We start from the raw sequence: 16,065 nt of genomic DNA on the forward strand, positions 1-16,065 counted from the left end.
CGACCTCACTCGTACGATTTTATACGATTTGTCTAAACCCCAGTGACGGTTAGGTTTAGGGTCGGGGTTAGGTGTAGGTCATTCGTACTAGGGCTGAAACGATTCCTCGAGTAACTCGATTACAAAAAATGATCGAGGCAAATTCCTCTGCCTCGAAGCCTCTTTTAATTTATTTTAAATCTCATGTCAGGTTCTTTCGCAATGATTTTTTTTAATGTGACACAATGTGTTTACGTCACCCACAAAGCGGAAGGAGACACAAGCGCTGCGTCCGAAGTCACATACTGCAAGGAGTCAGCAGTGTTTTGATTTGAGGCGCGGGCAAACATAAAGAGAACGTCGTGGCGTGTGTCCATTGCAAGATAGAGCTTGCATACCACAACTAGGGCCCTATGATTTCCGCGATGCAGAAAACACGGAGGGAATCGCGGAATCCAGTCATAAAAATTGATTTTACAGTTTAAAACGGAATGGCACGGAATTTGCAAATTTTTTGGAAGAATTAATCAAAAATAGGTCAGTGCACTTACATCAAATCACGATATGGACTAATATCTGTAAATATTATGCCAGAACAGTCTTATTTAAATATGAATCCTGCATGTTCTGTGTGTCTCTGTTAATGAATGGAGCAGAAGCGCGTCTTCCTTTATTACACACACTGAAGCGCACGTGACGCTCCGGTGATTTCAGCATCTGCTGTCTCACTAAATAAGGACGTGAACATGAACATCTCCAGAACTGCTCTGACAGTCACTTCACGAGCATTTGACCATTTGATTTGAGTAAAACTAGCGTCATATCACAAACACAGAACTGTAAAGGTACGTCAACCCATCAAAATAAAAGTCAAACATTATTTTTTTTAAGGTTTAATCACACAAAATTTCTTCCATGTTTTATTTTTAATAGTAAATTCCCTTTGTTTACCAAAAAGTTAAGTTTGCTTAATTTTCAATAATTTAAAGATAAATGTTTTTTGTGTTTACTGTTTAATGTGCATCTCAGAAAACGCTTTATTTAAAACCCCAACTGAAATGGCACTTAAATGCACTTAATTCATCTGTCAACTTTATTGTCATTAAGTACAGACAGAGAAACAATGGGTAATAATAACATTTTTATTTTTGATATATGCATTGCATTCTATGCATTTAAAAAGTAAAAATATATTTTTTTCTAAAAAAGGAAACTTAGTTGTTAATTTTAAGAGACCCAGGAGTCTTATTTTTTTTTCTTGCATAATTAATATTGCACTTTAATTAAGAAAAAACACATTTTATCCGATTACTCGATTAATCTATGGAATTTTTGGTAGAATACTCGATTACTAAAATATGCAATAGCTACAGCCCTAATTCGTACAAATTCATTCGAATTGTGCAACTCGTAAAATACGTACAATTTGGCAAAAATCGTATGAATTTGTACGAGTGTGGTCATACGAATTCGTGCAAATAAGCCACCTCGTGAAAAATGTACGAATTGCCGTGAGATCGGGTTGTCTTAATTGTATTTGTTCTTCTTGAAGGTCATTTGCACTCTATATGTTTGGTGTTGTTTACTCTCTTGGTCAGATGCACTGAGTCCCGCCTCCAGCCCGGCGTCAGGTGTGTACGGTGGCCTGGCGGGACAGGACGAGTTCACCTGCACCTCTCTGAACCTGGAGTGCCGCGTGTGTTTGGACCGCGCCTCAGGATACCACTACGGGGTTCACGCCTGCGAGGGCTGCAAGGTGACCGCTGCAGAGAAACACCCTATTAGAGACACTTCACCCTCACTTTAGCCTACGCTTACAGTAGAGGTTTACAGACAGAACTATAGAGAAAGTAGACTGAAGGGTTTCTGTATATTATCTCTCACACACACTGCTGGCCTGTTAAATCCCCAGCACACACACACACACACATTCCTCATTGAAGTCACTGAGGACGTTTACCCTCACATCTGCGTCTAGAGGAACATCCTGTGACTGCACATTAGTCATAATATTGTTATTAGATGAGCAACAAAAACACTGGCTGCGTTCTTACTGTGTTTGCTTTCGCTTTACTGTCTGTGTGCTTTATGAACTTGAAGACCAGACAGATTTTTATATTGTCTGAGAATTCATGCATTTTAAGTATTTTCTGAAGTTGGTACTTGGTAGTTTTATTTTATGATGGATGCCAAAGCCCATTATTTTAATAACCAATGTGCAGAGCTAATTTTTTAGTAATTTAGTTTTAGATTAATAAATTACAATTAGACTACATCAGTTAAACAATTATATAATAAATGTAATTATAATTATATAATAATTACATTTATAATAATTGTTAGACTAAATCAATCCAACTATATATGCACAGTAATAATGAAAGTAATAGTTGTTGTTTTTATTATTATTATTATTATTAAAAATCAGTTATAGCATAGTGGGATGTTTTAATACATCGTCAGAATATTTAGCTGATGCAGAACTGATGTTTTCATGACGTTTTTATTTATATATTTTGTGTATATTTTTACATCAATCAAAAATGTTATATGTAATATAAAGAAAACAGAAAAGTGCTTAGAATTAAATAAGTAATTAAACAAAAATGGTGTAAAATAAATATTTAAATGTTTTGAAACTATATTTGAAAATGACTTAATTACAAATTAATAATAATTACTGTAATTGTTTTTGCTGAAATGTTCTTGTAATTAAACTAACATATAATTTAATATTTGGCCTATATTTTGAAATTTACCTTAAACAATTACAGTAATTATTATACATTTGTAATTATTTAATAAAGTACATATAATTAAATAAGTAGTCGAAACTTCAGATCCTTAAAACGCTCTAAACATTTTTTGCTTGTAATATGTTTCTTTTTTTTCTTTATTATTTACTTTTTTCTTGTAGCCTGTGTTTAGTAGCTGTATTTAGACAATTTTAATGATCAGAACAATTACAGTAATTATTATTCATTTATAATTATTTTTTTTAAAACCTATAATAAAAAAAGTAATTAAAATGGTAACATAAAATGGTTTAAAATAAAATATTTTATTAAATATTTAATTATTTAGCCTATGTTTTGAAGCTATTTAGAACACCCTTTGCTAATTTAAAACAATTACTGGACTCATTATTAATCAGATTTTTTTTAAGTGCTTATAATTGACCACGTAATTAAATAAAGTAGTTTAAATCAAGAATGGTTTGGGAATCGGATCGTGACTCCAGAATCAGGTGCCTAAATATTCACCTCCGTAATATTAATGTAGTATTCAATTGATGTGCTTTACATCAAAAATAGCTTTTGGACTCAGAGTTTTGTCCATTTCCTAACACCGGACTGGTGTGTTTCTCCATCTGCTCAGTCATGTTTTGGCGTGTCTGTCCTCGACTCGACCTCTCCTCCTCTTCCTCCCGTCCCTGGAGCCTCTCCATCTCCCTCTGTATCTCTCCATCTATTCTCTCTTTCGAAACCAGAGTTTCTAGGGACAAAATGGCTCAATATGAGTGAAGCAAGAGCGATTCCCTTCTTGCCAGCCTGCACTTAAACCTCATCTCTGCTGGCGGACCGCTTGTCGTCTTCAGCACTTCGGCAGATTGTGCAAGACCATCAGTTTAATGCTTTGGATGTATTTATGACCTCAGGAACTGTTTATTCTTTCCAGGGAATAACGCTGTGATATTAAACTGGAGTTTATGGCTTCAAATGGCTTTCAGCAGCGCTTCATCGTCACTTAAGTTTGAATTTAAATGTTGTTGTTGTTTTTGGAACGGTTGGTAAGATAGTTTTTGTTCATAAAGGGTGCATTCAATTGATTAAAAATGCTATAACTTTGAAAAAAAAACAGTGATGTTATGAAATATTCCCCCGGTTTCACAGACAAGGCTTAAGCCTAGTCCCAGATTTAAGTGTAATTCTGAGCTGTTTCAATTTAAAGAAACTTGCCTTTGTTTGGTCTGAAGATGCATACCATTAATGTTTTTTTCTAAGGCATGTTAATAAAAATTACTTAAACGTCCTTCTTGAACTATATGACCTAATCCTTGCTTAGTCTGAGCCCTGTCTGTGAAACCAGGCCATGATTCGAATTAAAATGAACTGTCATCTATTTCAATATGTTGGAATATAAATTCATATAATTTATTCCTTTGATGCGCAGCTGTATTTTCAGCATCATTACTTCAGTGTCACATGATCTTCAGAAATCATTCTAATATGCTGATTTGCTGCTCAAGAAACATTTTTAATTATTATCAATGTTGAAAACAGTTGTGCTACATTTTATTTTTCAGGATTCTTTGATGAATAGAAATTTCAAAAGAATAGCATTTATTTGAGATCTTGTAAAACTTTAAACTTCTTGTATAATATAGTATAATATAATATAATATAATATAATATAATATAATATAATATAGTATAGTATAGTATAATATAATATAATATAATATAATATAATATAATATAATATAATATAATATAGTATAATATAATATAATATAATATAATATAATATAATATAATATAAATGTTGTTTAATTTAAAAGCATATTTTTTATTGATATATTTACATGTAAGAGCATCAGAAAGCACAAAAATACAGAGCAAGGCTTGTCCAAAATGAATAAAGAAAAATTTAATTTAATTTAATTTAATTTAATTTAATTTGCATTCATTTTAATTTAATTTAATTTAATAATTTGGATTCATTTAACTTTAAATTCATTTAAATAAACATTTAATGATTGCATAAGCAATAATGTTTTTAGTACTTTCCATTTGCAGAATATTGTGTAAAAATAGGTTATTTAATATATATATATATATATATATATATATTTCTCCAGCAAAAATGACTGTATATCCATGCATATAACTTCCTTTATATAAGATTTGGATCACTCCTAATGTTAAGGATGGCTCAGATCGTCTGCCTTGTTCCTATTTTCAATTGCTGTGTTTCTAATTGAGGAAACCCTGACAGATCCAAGTACAGATGAGGACAAGCACGGCCTGCGAATGTGCTGCCAAGCTATTTCCAGAAGCGCCTGCTTTAGATAGTGAACATGAATTTCTGGCCCGTTTAATAACGAGATATGAACTTGAACTAGAACGAGCTGTCTTTATGGGGTACAGTACAGAACGAAACCGATATTTAAAGCATACATTGATCTGGTTGGTCTAAAAAAGCTTGTAGGAATGTGTGCTATTCTGGTTTCTCTGAATGAACTCAAACAGAGCTCTGTTTCTCCGTCGTGTAGGGTTTCTTCCGCCGGACCATTCGCCTCAAGCTGGAGTACGATAAATGTGAACGACGCTGTAAGATCCAAAAGAAGAACCGAAACAAGTGCCAATACTGTCGCTTTCAGAAGTGCCTGTCTGTGGGCATGTCCCACAACGGTGAGTGTGACCAGCAGGAGCCCACTTCTGATGCTCATTTCATTCATTTTCATTTCATTTATTTATTTTGGCAAACACTAGGGTCATTTGGTAATTTAATAACTGTCCGAATCCACTTCTCTCAGTTTATGTGAACGGATCTATATCTATATATCTAAAGTTGTTACAGTGTGCAATAACAGTTGCACTACATGGTAATGTGCACATATTTTAAACATGCACACTGTAATTAGTGAAATGCTGGAAACTGTTTACAAGAATAATATAACGATATTAATTAGCAAGTCGTTATGAAGAATTAAAGAGAACAAAATCATCTGAAGTGGGATATTATTATAGTATTAACAAATATTGGATTTTTTTTTTGCATAAAAAATATTGCATTGCATATTTTTTTGCAATTATTTATTTATGGTATTAATAATATTTTTCTATTTATATTTTATATTAAGGTTAGCCCAACTAATCAGTGTTATTGCAGTCACAGTGATATTTTAGTATCACTGAGATACTATTATAATTTTATTGGTATTTATAATTAAATTTTATTTTTATATGTTCAGTCTTCACATTTATTTGAGTCATTTTGTTTTGTGCTTTTGTTGTGTCTATTATTTTTTTTTGTCTAGATTTGTATTAATTTATTTAAGTTTTAGTAATGTATGCATGCAAACGTGTTTTTTCTTGAAACATGCATTTGTGTGTCATGCGGTGGAGGTTTGCAGGCTGGGACTGTAATCTTATTAGCGGTTAGAGATTATGGCGTCTGCATTAAGATTGTAATCAGGTTTTAAAGATGTCTGCATTTGCATGCACCATATACTACTTACAGTAGAGACCTAAGAAACTATTCAAAACACTAACGACCACATAAAATCATTAGGAGCAACCCTTCAGCATCATAAATCAGTTAGTTTTGCATTGGCTCCACTGGCTAAATGTAGTTTCTGATATGTTGTGTATTTATTCTGGTGCAGCTTCACACAACAAAAACAGAAACACTTGTTAAGTGGAAAAAAAATCGAACTATTCAGAGAAACAAGAACAACATTTCTTTGTATTGGCGAAATATTATTTTTATTTAATTCTTAGAATAGTTTGATGTCTCCACTTCACAAGTGTTGCTGGTTTTGTTTTAAATAAATCTAGTTTCTGAAATGCTGAAACAATATTTGATACCATAATACCACTGCTCTGCCTGTCCAATGACACCATGAACACTGCATTTGAACACAGTCCAGATTGAAACTCATGTTACTCAAGTCCTCTGGGCAAGTTCCTAAGGCACTAGACATCCTGATCTGACAAAATCTGTAAATAGTGGCCTTGGATTTCAGCAAATATTAATCATCCATGGTCAGCAGCGCGTGTGCAAGAGAATCCGCAGGGAAGGTTTACATACACAACTTACAGTCCAAATTTATGTTATCCACACTTGCATCAAACTAACAATAGGGGTATTGAACAAAAGCACGTTGAGCGTCATGCCAAGTAAGTCACACAGCAGGTTGTCAGTAATCAGGCAGATTATGTGCAACATTTATGTGATTTGAAATCTTGGAAGGCTGTCGAGAACTAACCACAAATGATCATGTTAAATTTTGTGACATACAGCCAAGTAAGGTGACTCATACTCAGTATTCGTGCTCTGCATTTAACCCATACAAAGTGTACACACACAGCAGTAAACACACACACACACACACACGTGTGTGTGTGTGTGTGTGTGTGTGTGCTCTTGTTTTTGTGACATATCAGGACACAACTCTGTATAATGACATGGGTATGACACAGGTATTACAAGGAGAGGGTGACTTATGAGGACATAACCCATGTCCCCATTTTTCAAAACGCTTATAAATCATACAGAATGAGTTTTTTTGAGAAAGTAAAAATACACAAAGTTTCCTGTGAGGGTTAGGGTTAGGTGTAGGGTTGGTGTAGGGCCAGAGAATATACAGTTTGTACAGTATAAAAACCATTACGCCTATGGGATGAACCCACTTTACACACACACACACACAGCCTCGGTCGTGGTATTGCCAGCCCGAGATTCGAACCCACAACCTTAGTGTTAGGAGTCAAACTCTCTAACCATTAGGCCACGACTTCCACTATCTGGTTGTATTCTCTAAGTCGAGGTTCTTGTTTGTATCCTGCGAACAGCCATTCGCTTTGGGCGAATGCCACAGTCGGAGAAGCTGAGGTTGAAGGCGGAGATCCTAACAGGAGAACGAGAGGTCGCGGACCCTCAGGTGGCCGATCAGAAAACCCTGGCCAAGCAGATCTACGAGGCCTACCTGAAGAACTTCAACATGAACAAATCCAAAGCACGGACCATCCTGACGGGCAAGACAAGCATGCCGGTAAGAGCATCCAGCCATGTGCTTCATGTATTAGAGCTGATGTGTCTTTTTCTGCATCGATTTTGTCTTTAATTGTAGCAACATACTTGCAACAATTTAGCAACATCCTAGCTACAACAAAGAACACCTTAGTAAAGAATTAGCAACCACTCAGGACACCTTAGCAGCATTTAGATTTTTTTAAACACGTAAAGCCAAGATCAGTTTGTTTTGATGAATTTTATTTCAGTTTGAGGACACAGGTTTGAATCCAACCCGACTCAGTGCTTGGTAGATTACTTACAAATTGTAGTCTTTCACTGATTTTAGATTCCATGACATAAATTGTAGTTAGTAACATAATCCATTACATTACACTAAAAAGACTACTTTTGGATTACTTTTAGATTACTTTTGACCTAACTTGTTCATCACATGGAGTTAAATAGGATAAACTTATACCAAGAGAAAGAAAACATATTCAATTCCTTGTAATTAACCGCATGACGTGTATTAAACATTATATTAAATCAAGGTTTGTAAATTAACTAGTGCTGTCAAGCGATTAATCGCGATTAATCACATTCAAAATAAATAAAAAATTATTATTATGTTTACATAATATATGTGTGTGTACTGTGTATATATATTATATATAAAAACACACACATAGAGTATATATTTTGTTCTATTTATATGTGTATATTTATATTCATATAATTTATATATAAATATATTTAATATATAAACATTTTATTTAAATATTAACATGCATGTGTGTGTATTTATATGCACATAATAAATATACACAGTACACACACATTTATTATGTAAGCAAAAACTTTTATTTTGGATGCGATTAATCGCCATTAATAGTTTTACAGCACTAAAATGAACTGCAGGGGGTTTGTGAGTTAAATGAAAAGCTAATAATTAATGCAATCATAAACATTTAAAATTTAAACAAATAATCTTTCAAATAAAAGCAATCAAATCAAAACACTTACTAAAAAAGATTAAATATTTTATTTATCTGTATGTCATGTGACCGACATCAGAGAACCGTGGACATGCAAATGTGTGCAACATGCAAAGTGTAAAGAAATAATATAATTAGTATATAATAGTATGTAATATAATAGTAATTTGTGCTTTTTAATGTGTTTGAAAGAAAAAATCCTTCCGGAGACATAAGAATACATGGTTAAATTAAGTGATAATTGAAATAAAACTAAGTTATAAACATTACAGAGAATCAATACATTTTGAATAATTTATTGCTATTGCGTAAATATGGAATACATAAAAAGTAACTGTATTTTGAAATGTTATCTAATTACAAGTACTTCATTTTTGGAATCTGATTACGTAATCCAGATTACATGTAATCTGTTACTAGTTGCATCATCAGATTACGCTTTTCCGTGTTCTCCATCATGTTCATGACGCTCTACACCTTCTTAGGAAGCACAAAGCCCATCGATAAAGCAGAACTCTTTATTAAAGAAGCTTGATATGACACAGGGCTCATGGGACGGGGCTCTGGAGTTTGGGTGTGGATGAGTGAGTGTCAGTACGGATGGCTTCCATCTCAGACGTGTTTCCCCACACACATCTGTATACACTAGCTCGATTGTTGGCTGTGCTCTTGGGCCTGAGCTCCGCGGGACACGGCCCAGCTGTTGGGAGAGAGAGCAGCTGATTTAAGACGAGGCTTTCATCTCTCACAGTACGCTTGTTCTCTCACGGCCCACAAACCAGCCTCTCGGGGTGTCGTGTTGACCTCTCATACAGGGCGGGGGAGCGTTTTAAAACAAATGCAGTCATCTGAATGGTTCAGGTTGAGGTTTTTGTATCGTATCATCCTTTTGAACCATTTAATTGTCTTGACAAGTTCAAGAAAGCATTGAAACTGGAAGCTGGGGCTGTTACATATACATACTTTCTATTATTTTATATATATATATATATATATATATGTGTGTGTGTGTGTGTGTGTGTGTGTGTGTGTGTGTATATATATATGTATGTATGTGGGTCAAAGACGTTAAGATGTCCGCATCAAAAGAAATGTACAAAAGTGATTTTGTGTCCATAGAAAGCACATTAAATGTAAGTAAAATGTCTACTTTTAAAGTTTCAAATAAGTTTTTGGAGAAAAAAATGTCAAAATTTGGTTGAAATAATGTTACATTGTCATTCAGTGTAACACAATATTTATGCAAAAATTCAAACAACATGCTTATTCTGAAGTGTACATATTAAAATATCTAAAAGAATAATGGAGCATACTAAATTTAATTGTGTTTTAAATTAGTAAAAAATTCTTACTGACAAATGGGCAAAACCTAGGATAGTGGCAAATGTTAAAAATGTCAAATTAAAACTCATTAGTATTTGGGTTGAAAGTAATTAGTCTTTTAATATGTCATAAATTGATTTTTAAATATTGTAAAAATGCCTGACAAGCTTGTTACACTGAATGACATTTTACTGGGTGTCTTCTGTAAATCAGGGGAAAATATCTGATATTTATTTTTTGCTCAGAAAAACAAGGGGAGGGAAACTACGACAGTTTAAAGCAGTATTACACGTTTTATTTTATGCTTAAACACTTTTTCGTCTTTGACCCATGTATTTATTTATGTATATTAGGTCTGTCAGTTTAACACGTTAATAATAAAAAAAAAACAATTTAAATATTTTAACGCAGCTAATTCTTGAAAATAGTCTTGACCTTGTTCTCTTATTATTTTTTTCAGATTATTGAAATGGAATTAATTTAATTTAATTTAATGTAATTTAATGTAATTTAATGTAATTTAATGTAATTTAATGTAATTTAATTTAATTTAATTTAATTTAATTTAATTTAATTTAATTTAATTTAATTTAATTTAATTTAATTTAAAATTGCCATTGAAAAACCTATCGACCCCTACACAGCGGTTTATTCTAAATGTGATCTTCACGCTTCGCTCTCATTGTGTTGTAGCCTTTTGTCATCCACGACATGGAGACGCTGCAGCTGGCAGAACAGACTCTTGTGGCCAAGATGGTGGGCTCTTCTGGGGCTCTGCTGAATAAAGATGCAGAAGTTCGAATATTCCACTGCTGTCAGTGCACTTCGGTCGAGACGGTGACCGAACTGACTGAGTTCGCCAAGTCTGTGCCAGGCTTCTCAAACCTGGATTTAAATGACCAGGTTAGTGCCAAAAACTTCAGATATGCACATATTGCATAAACACCTTCACCGAATGCAGCCTGTTTTCTTCTGACAGGTGACATTATTAAAGTACGGCGTCCATGAGGCGCTCTTCGCCATGTTGGCATCATGCATGAATAAAGACGGTCTGCTGGTGGCGCACGGCAGCGGCTTCATCACCAGAGAGTTCCTGAAGAGCTTACGACAGCCGTTCAGTCAAATGATGGAGCCCAAGTTTCAGTTTGCAATGAAGTTTAACTCCCTCGAGCTGGACGATAGTGACCTCGCACTGTTTGTTGCTGCCATCATCTGCTGTGGAGGTATATTGGTTTAATATTTAATTAAAATAAAATGTTTATATATTGTATTACATTATATTATTAAATAAGAATAAGAATATTATTCTAAATAGTATTATTATATTGTTATTAATAAAATGCTAATATATTTTTATGAAATGTTTTTTTTATTCAATTATATATATCTATATATATAATTCAGTCAATCATTATTTATGTAATATTTATAGATAGATACTTTTACTAATATATATATCTTCATTATATTATTATTTTTAGGTGCTTATTCTATTGTATGATTTTGAAGGTTTCATATACATATATATATATATATATATATATATATATATATATATATATATATATATATATATGATTATTTTATATGATGATTATTATTATTTATATATTTTAAAATAAAAATATAAAACACGTTTTTTGTTTTTATATATTATATAATTAATTATTCTATATTTCTATATATAAAAACGTTTTTCAGCTGTGATATATATATATTTAATTCATCAATTTACACATTTAATATGTATATATATATATATATATATATATATATTTATATTTATTTCTAGTTATTATATAAAAGATTTATGATTGATGTATGAAAAATTTGTATGATTAAATTTGTATAATTTCATATTGGCTTAAAGCGCAACCGCTACATGAAATCTGTGCTGTTTCTTTTTTTTTTTATTCTAATAGACATGTTTTAAAAATACAGGTTGTAGGACCTGCCACTAGAGTGCGCAGTACCAAAACAATAACCATCGCGTGGTTTGATGATGCTAAGAAGGAGCGTGGAATGATGGGATTTGTTGTCTTCTACCCAACCGCTGACGGCCATCAGTCAGACGGAAAGATAAATCACCGATTTAACGCGAGCTCAACGATTTGCGCGAGTAGATTACATACAAAAGTCAATGCAAAGACGCGGTCAGATGATGGGTCAGACACGTCCTCGCGCGGGTCTAGAGATGCGATGCCCTGCGTTTGGCGTGTATGCCCCATAATACTAATCTTGTTGATCGTTATAATAGCATTCGTTTTCTGTAAAGATACGAATCAAAACAACTCACATGTCGAGTAATACACCAGCAAGATCGGCATCTCTTTCTAGTTGAAGTTTGTCGGGAAGCTACTTCCGCATTTGTCCACACACTGTTGTCATCATGTGGTTTCTACGTCAGTAAAGGCGGTAACAAAGGATAAATAACGTCATTGACAGGTGACTGCACTGCCCTGTGTCACTGTTTAGAATGGGAATTTTCTCATGACTTACATGTACAGGTAGTTGAAAAAATTAGAGATATTGTTAGTGATCAGCTGGACAAAATATATAACACTACCCTAGTTGTTTTTGGATATTTTTCTGCAAATATCTTACAAATTGTACCTTTAACAAGAGCAGATCAGCTTTTGCATGCCAGTGTTGTTTATTTTAGACTCATGCTCTTCCCTCTCTCGTCTTCCAGATCGTCCAGGCCTGGTGAACGTCCCACACATCGAGCGAATGCAGGAGAGTATCGTAAACGTGCTTCATCTGCACCTCAAGAGCAACCATCCCGACAACGGGTTCCTCTTCCCCAAACTCCTGCAGAAACTAGTGGACCTTCGGCAGCTGGTGACGGAGCACGCTCAGCTCGTGCAGGAGATCAAGAAGACAGAAGACACTTCGCTGCATCCCTTACTGCAGGAGATTTACAGAGACATGTACTGAGTCGCCTTTGGCTCATTCTTCTGCTTGATTTCTAGAAGTCGACATGCTCGGAGAGGGCCGTTTCTCTCAGGGGCCCTCAAAACAAGTCTCCTCCAACAGCTACACTGTGATCTTTTGTTAAGGGCGTCATGTGAACCACTATTTTTGGGATTACTGAATGAAAACGCCAGGAACATCAGGGCTCTTCATTACCGCTGAGTTAATTAATGCTTTCTACGGTTATTGGTTTAAAGAGAACAGAACAAGACAATGCAAATTAAAATGCATCCTATGCTTACTGGTCCCTTGGGCCAGAAACTGTGAATAGAAACCCTAAAATCCAACTTATTCATACAGCAATATGATTTTTTTATATAGACAAGGTAACTTTTGATAGTGAACGCTTTAAACATGTAGTGTTCACCCAAGTGACTTCGACATAGATCTGCTGTAAATAGTGAAACTGACCGTTTAATAAAGCTTCAGGGATTATGCTTCATGGTTAACGTTATGAACACCGAATTCATTTTTTTTTTTCATGGGAGAACATAAATACGACACCGAATTCTTCATCTTAATCAGTTTCCAGCTGTCATATTTCAACATTTGCCAATGTTTAACGACTTCGTTTTCCTGTTATTGTGAAAAACATTAATTATTTATAGTTTTATCGGCTCTCTCCCAAAATTACGGTTATAAAATTCAGTGCTCAGATACAAAGCAGATCAATACCTCACAACCGATGGCTTCTGACAGAGCACAAGTGCTCCAGGTTGTGCAGTTTTCCAGTAATCTACTGTTTAAAAGGGCTAAAGGAGCGAGGAGACGCTTAATAAGTGAAGCCTGTTACTGCATTTAAACTGCAAGCGTGACACAGCATGAAAAATACAGTGAAATGCACTGTTGCAATTCTGCAATGTTAATGTTCTGCAAGTTGAACACAGATTTGTACTAAATCTCGAGGTTTGAGCTTCATTCTGTGAAGAGTTTGCATGCTCTTCCCATTGTAAATTTTGTTTATTGACAATAACAGTTCTCAGAGAGCCCTTTCTGATAAACATTTTATACTATATATCCGTTTTTAAAGGAAATATTCAGTGCACTGTCCCAGAAATCAATGCACGGAAATGCATTTGCACTGCAGCGATGCACTGCTGTTCACACGCTGCAGATGCAACGCCTAGCTTGCTTTAATTTCCTTCCTTTCTGAAGGAAAAGTTTTTTTTTTCCTATTCTACTGCACTGTGTCTCACATTTATAACTCAAAAACCTACTCAGTGTACCGGCCTTAAGAGTGTAATAATATAGGGGCGTTTGATTGATTAGATTGTGTAAGATTCATGTTGAGATTATCTAAAGAGCCATTCTAAAATTAGGCTAAAAATTGGGTTCCTAGAAATAATATGGAGTCTTTAAAGGGACATGGCAATGAAAAGTAACATGGGATAGGAGAGTAAAAATATGTTTGTAAAAATATTTTTTTTTGTTTGTTAATTATCAGTTAACCTGAGAGATTTTGAGTTTGATTACAAAAAAAATATTTGTTTATAAAAAAAAAAAAAAAAACATTTGTTAATTATTAGTGGTTAACCTGAGATAATTTGAGTTTGATTACAAAAAATATTTGTTTGTAAAAAAAAAAATATTTTCTTAATTATTAGTTAACCTGAGAGATTTTGAGTTTTTTATTTCAAAAAAAATTTGTTTGTAAAAAAAAAAAAAAAAAATTTGTTTGTTAATTATTATTTTTACATTTGCTCATAAAACATTTGAGTATGCTTGCTAAAGTATTGTTTTCTTTCACAAAATATTGCAAAGGGAAATGCAAATATTTAGTGAGAATGCAAATGTTTTTAGATTTTAAATAGTGAATGCAATACTTTTTAGCGAATGCGATACTTTTTTTAATTGAACGCAAATGTTTTGTGAGCAAACGCAAAGTTTCTCTGGGAAACGCAGTACTTTTGCAAGAAAATACACATTTTTTGCGGGTGAATGCAAAGTCTCTTGGGGCAACAATATTTTTGCAAGTGAAAGCAAATATTTTTGGGGGAACACAATACTTTTGCATATGACTTCAGTGACAGTAAAGTTTCCTGATAGAACGCAAATGTTTTGTGGGTGAACGTAAATGTTTTATGCAAATGTTTTGCGAAAGAATGTTCGCAAGAAAGTTTCTCAGGTTTTGCGAGTGACCGCAGAGTTTCTTGAGGGAACATAATAGTTTTGCAAGAGAACAATTTTTTTTCAAAGTGAACGCAAAGCTACTCGGGGATCTCAATATTTTTGCGAGAGAAGGCAAAAGCATTTGTCATCCCATCTAATTTTTTCCACATCACCATGTCCCCCTAGGGGCTTCGTAAACCATCACCTTCAGTTCATTTCTTGTGAATGTTTTGTTTTCCATGTCACCAGCTTTACTGTTCCGAAGTTGTGAACAATTACCAGCAAGAACTTATTATTGTCTATTTTCACTTCAAAACTTTTTTTTTTTTTGCATGGGAAAAAAAAGTGTAATGATTTATAGTAAGTTCTCTGAAAACACATCTTGGATTGAAACCTTGTAAAGCAAGTAATTCATTTTAAAAATGCATGCAATTGGTGCATCTCTTTTGAAAGCTGCTCATCAACAGTCACCAAAAAAATGACGACATATTCAAAACAAATAACTTTAGCTCATATTGCCGCTGCAAATTGTTGATAACCTGAACATCCCGTGTCACATTTATACGATGCAAACCATGTGTACATGTGAACCCACGTTCCTGTAAAGCGATGCACTTAAACAGTAAGGTTATGTTGATCAAGATATTGTTTTGATAAATGCTTTTTAACAGCTAAGACATTGTATGCATCTAGGTATTATGCACTACCGAGATTATGACATTGTTGATTGAAATGTAGCCTTTTTCTACTAAAACAAAGGTATCTTTATTAATATATAGCAGATGTTGTGAAATGAACGTTTCATGCAGTGCAGTGTAAATATGGGGGAAGATTTGTCATGGAACGACATGGGAATTAATTTGTAAATTCCACATTCCTTTTTAATTCAGCGTGAGGACCTGCACATTTCCACCTTGACTGGAAAGATGATTGGAGTGGCTTA

General features: G+C 33.8%; 1 protein-coding gene across 2 annotated transcripts in view; it reads left to right on the forward strand.

The window, feature by feature from the left end:
• pparab (peroxisome proliferator-activated receptor alpha b) overlaps positions 1-12,993 on the forward strand; it is a 38,037-nt gene extending 25,044 nt beyond the window's left edge. For both annotated transcript variants that reach the window (XM_059536099.1, XM_059536098.1), the window contains exons 3-8: positions 1,578-1,735; positions 5,255-5,393; positions 7,560-7,759; positions 10,734-10,943; positions 11,020-11,263; positions 12,733-12,993. In XM_059536099.1, coding sequence (XP_059392082.1) covers positions 1,578-1,735; positions 5,255-5,393; positions 7,560-7,759; positions 10,734-10,943; positions 11,020-11,263; positions 12,733-12,977 — 1,196 coding nt within the window. In that variant the 3' untranslated portion in view covers positions 12,978-12,993. The remainder of the gene's footprint in view (positions 1-1,577; positions 1,736-5,254; positions 5,394-7,559; positions 7,760-10,733; positions 10,944-11,019; positions 11,264-12,732) is intronic.
• Positions 12,994-16,065: the final 3,072 nt, after the last annotated feature.

The sequence above is a fragment of the Carassius carassius genome, chromosome 43 (genome assembly GCF_963082965.1).
Source record: "Carassius carassius chromosome 43, fCarCar2.1, whole genome shotgun sequence".
NCBI classification, from domain to species: Eukaryota; Metazoa; Chordata; class Actinopteri; order Cypriniformes; family Cyprinidae; genus Carassius; species Carassius carassius.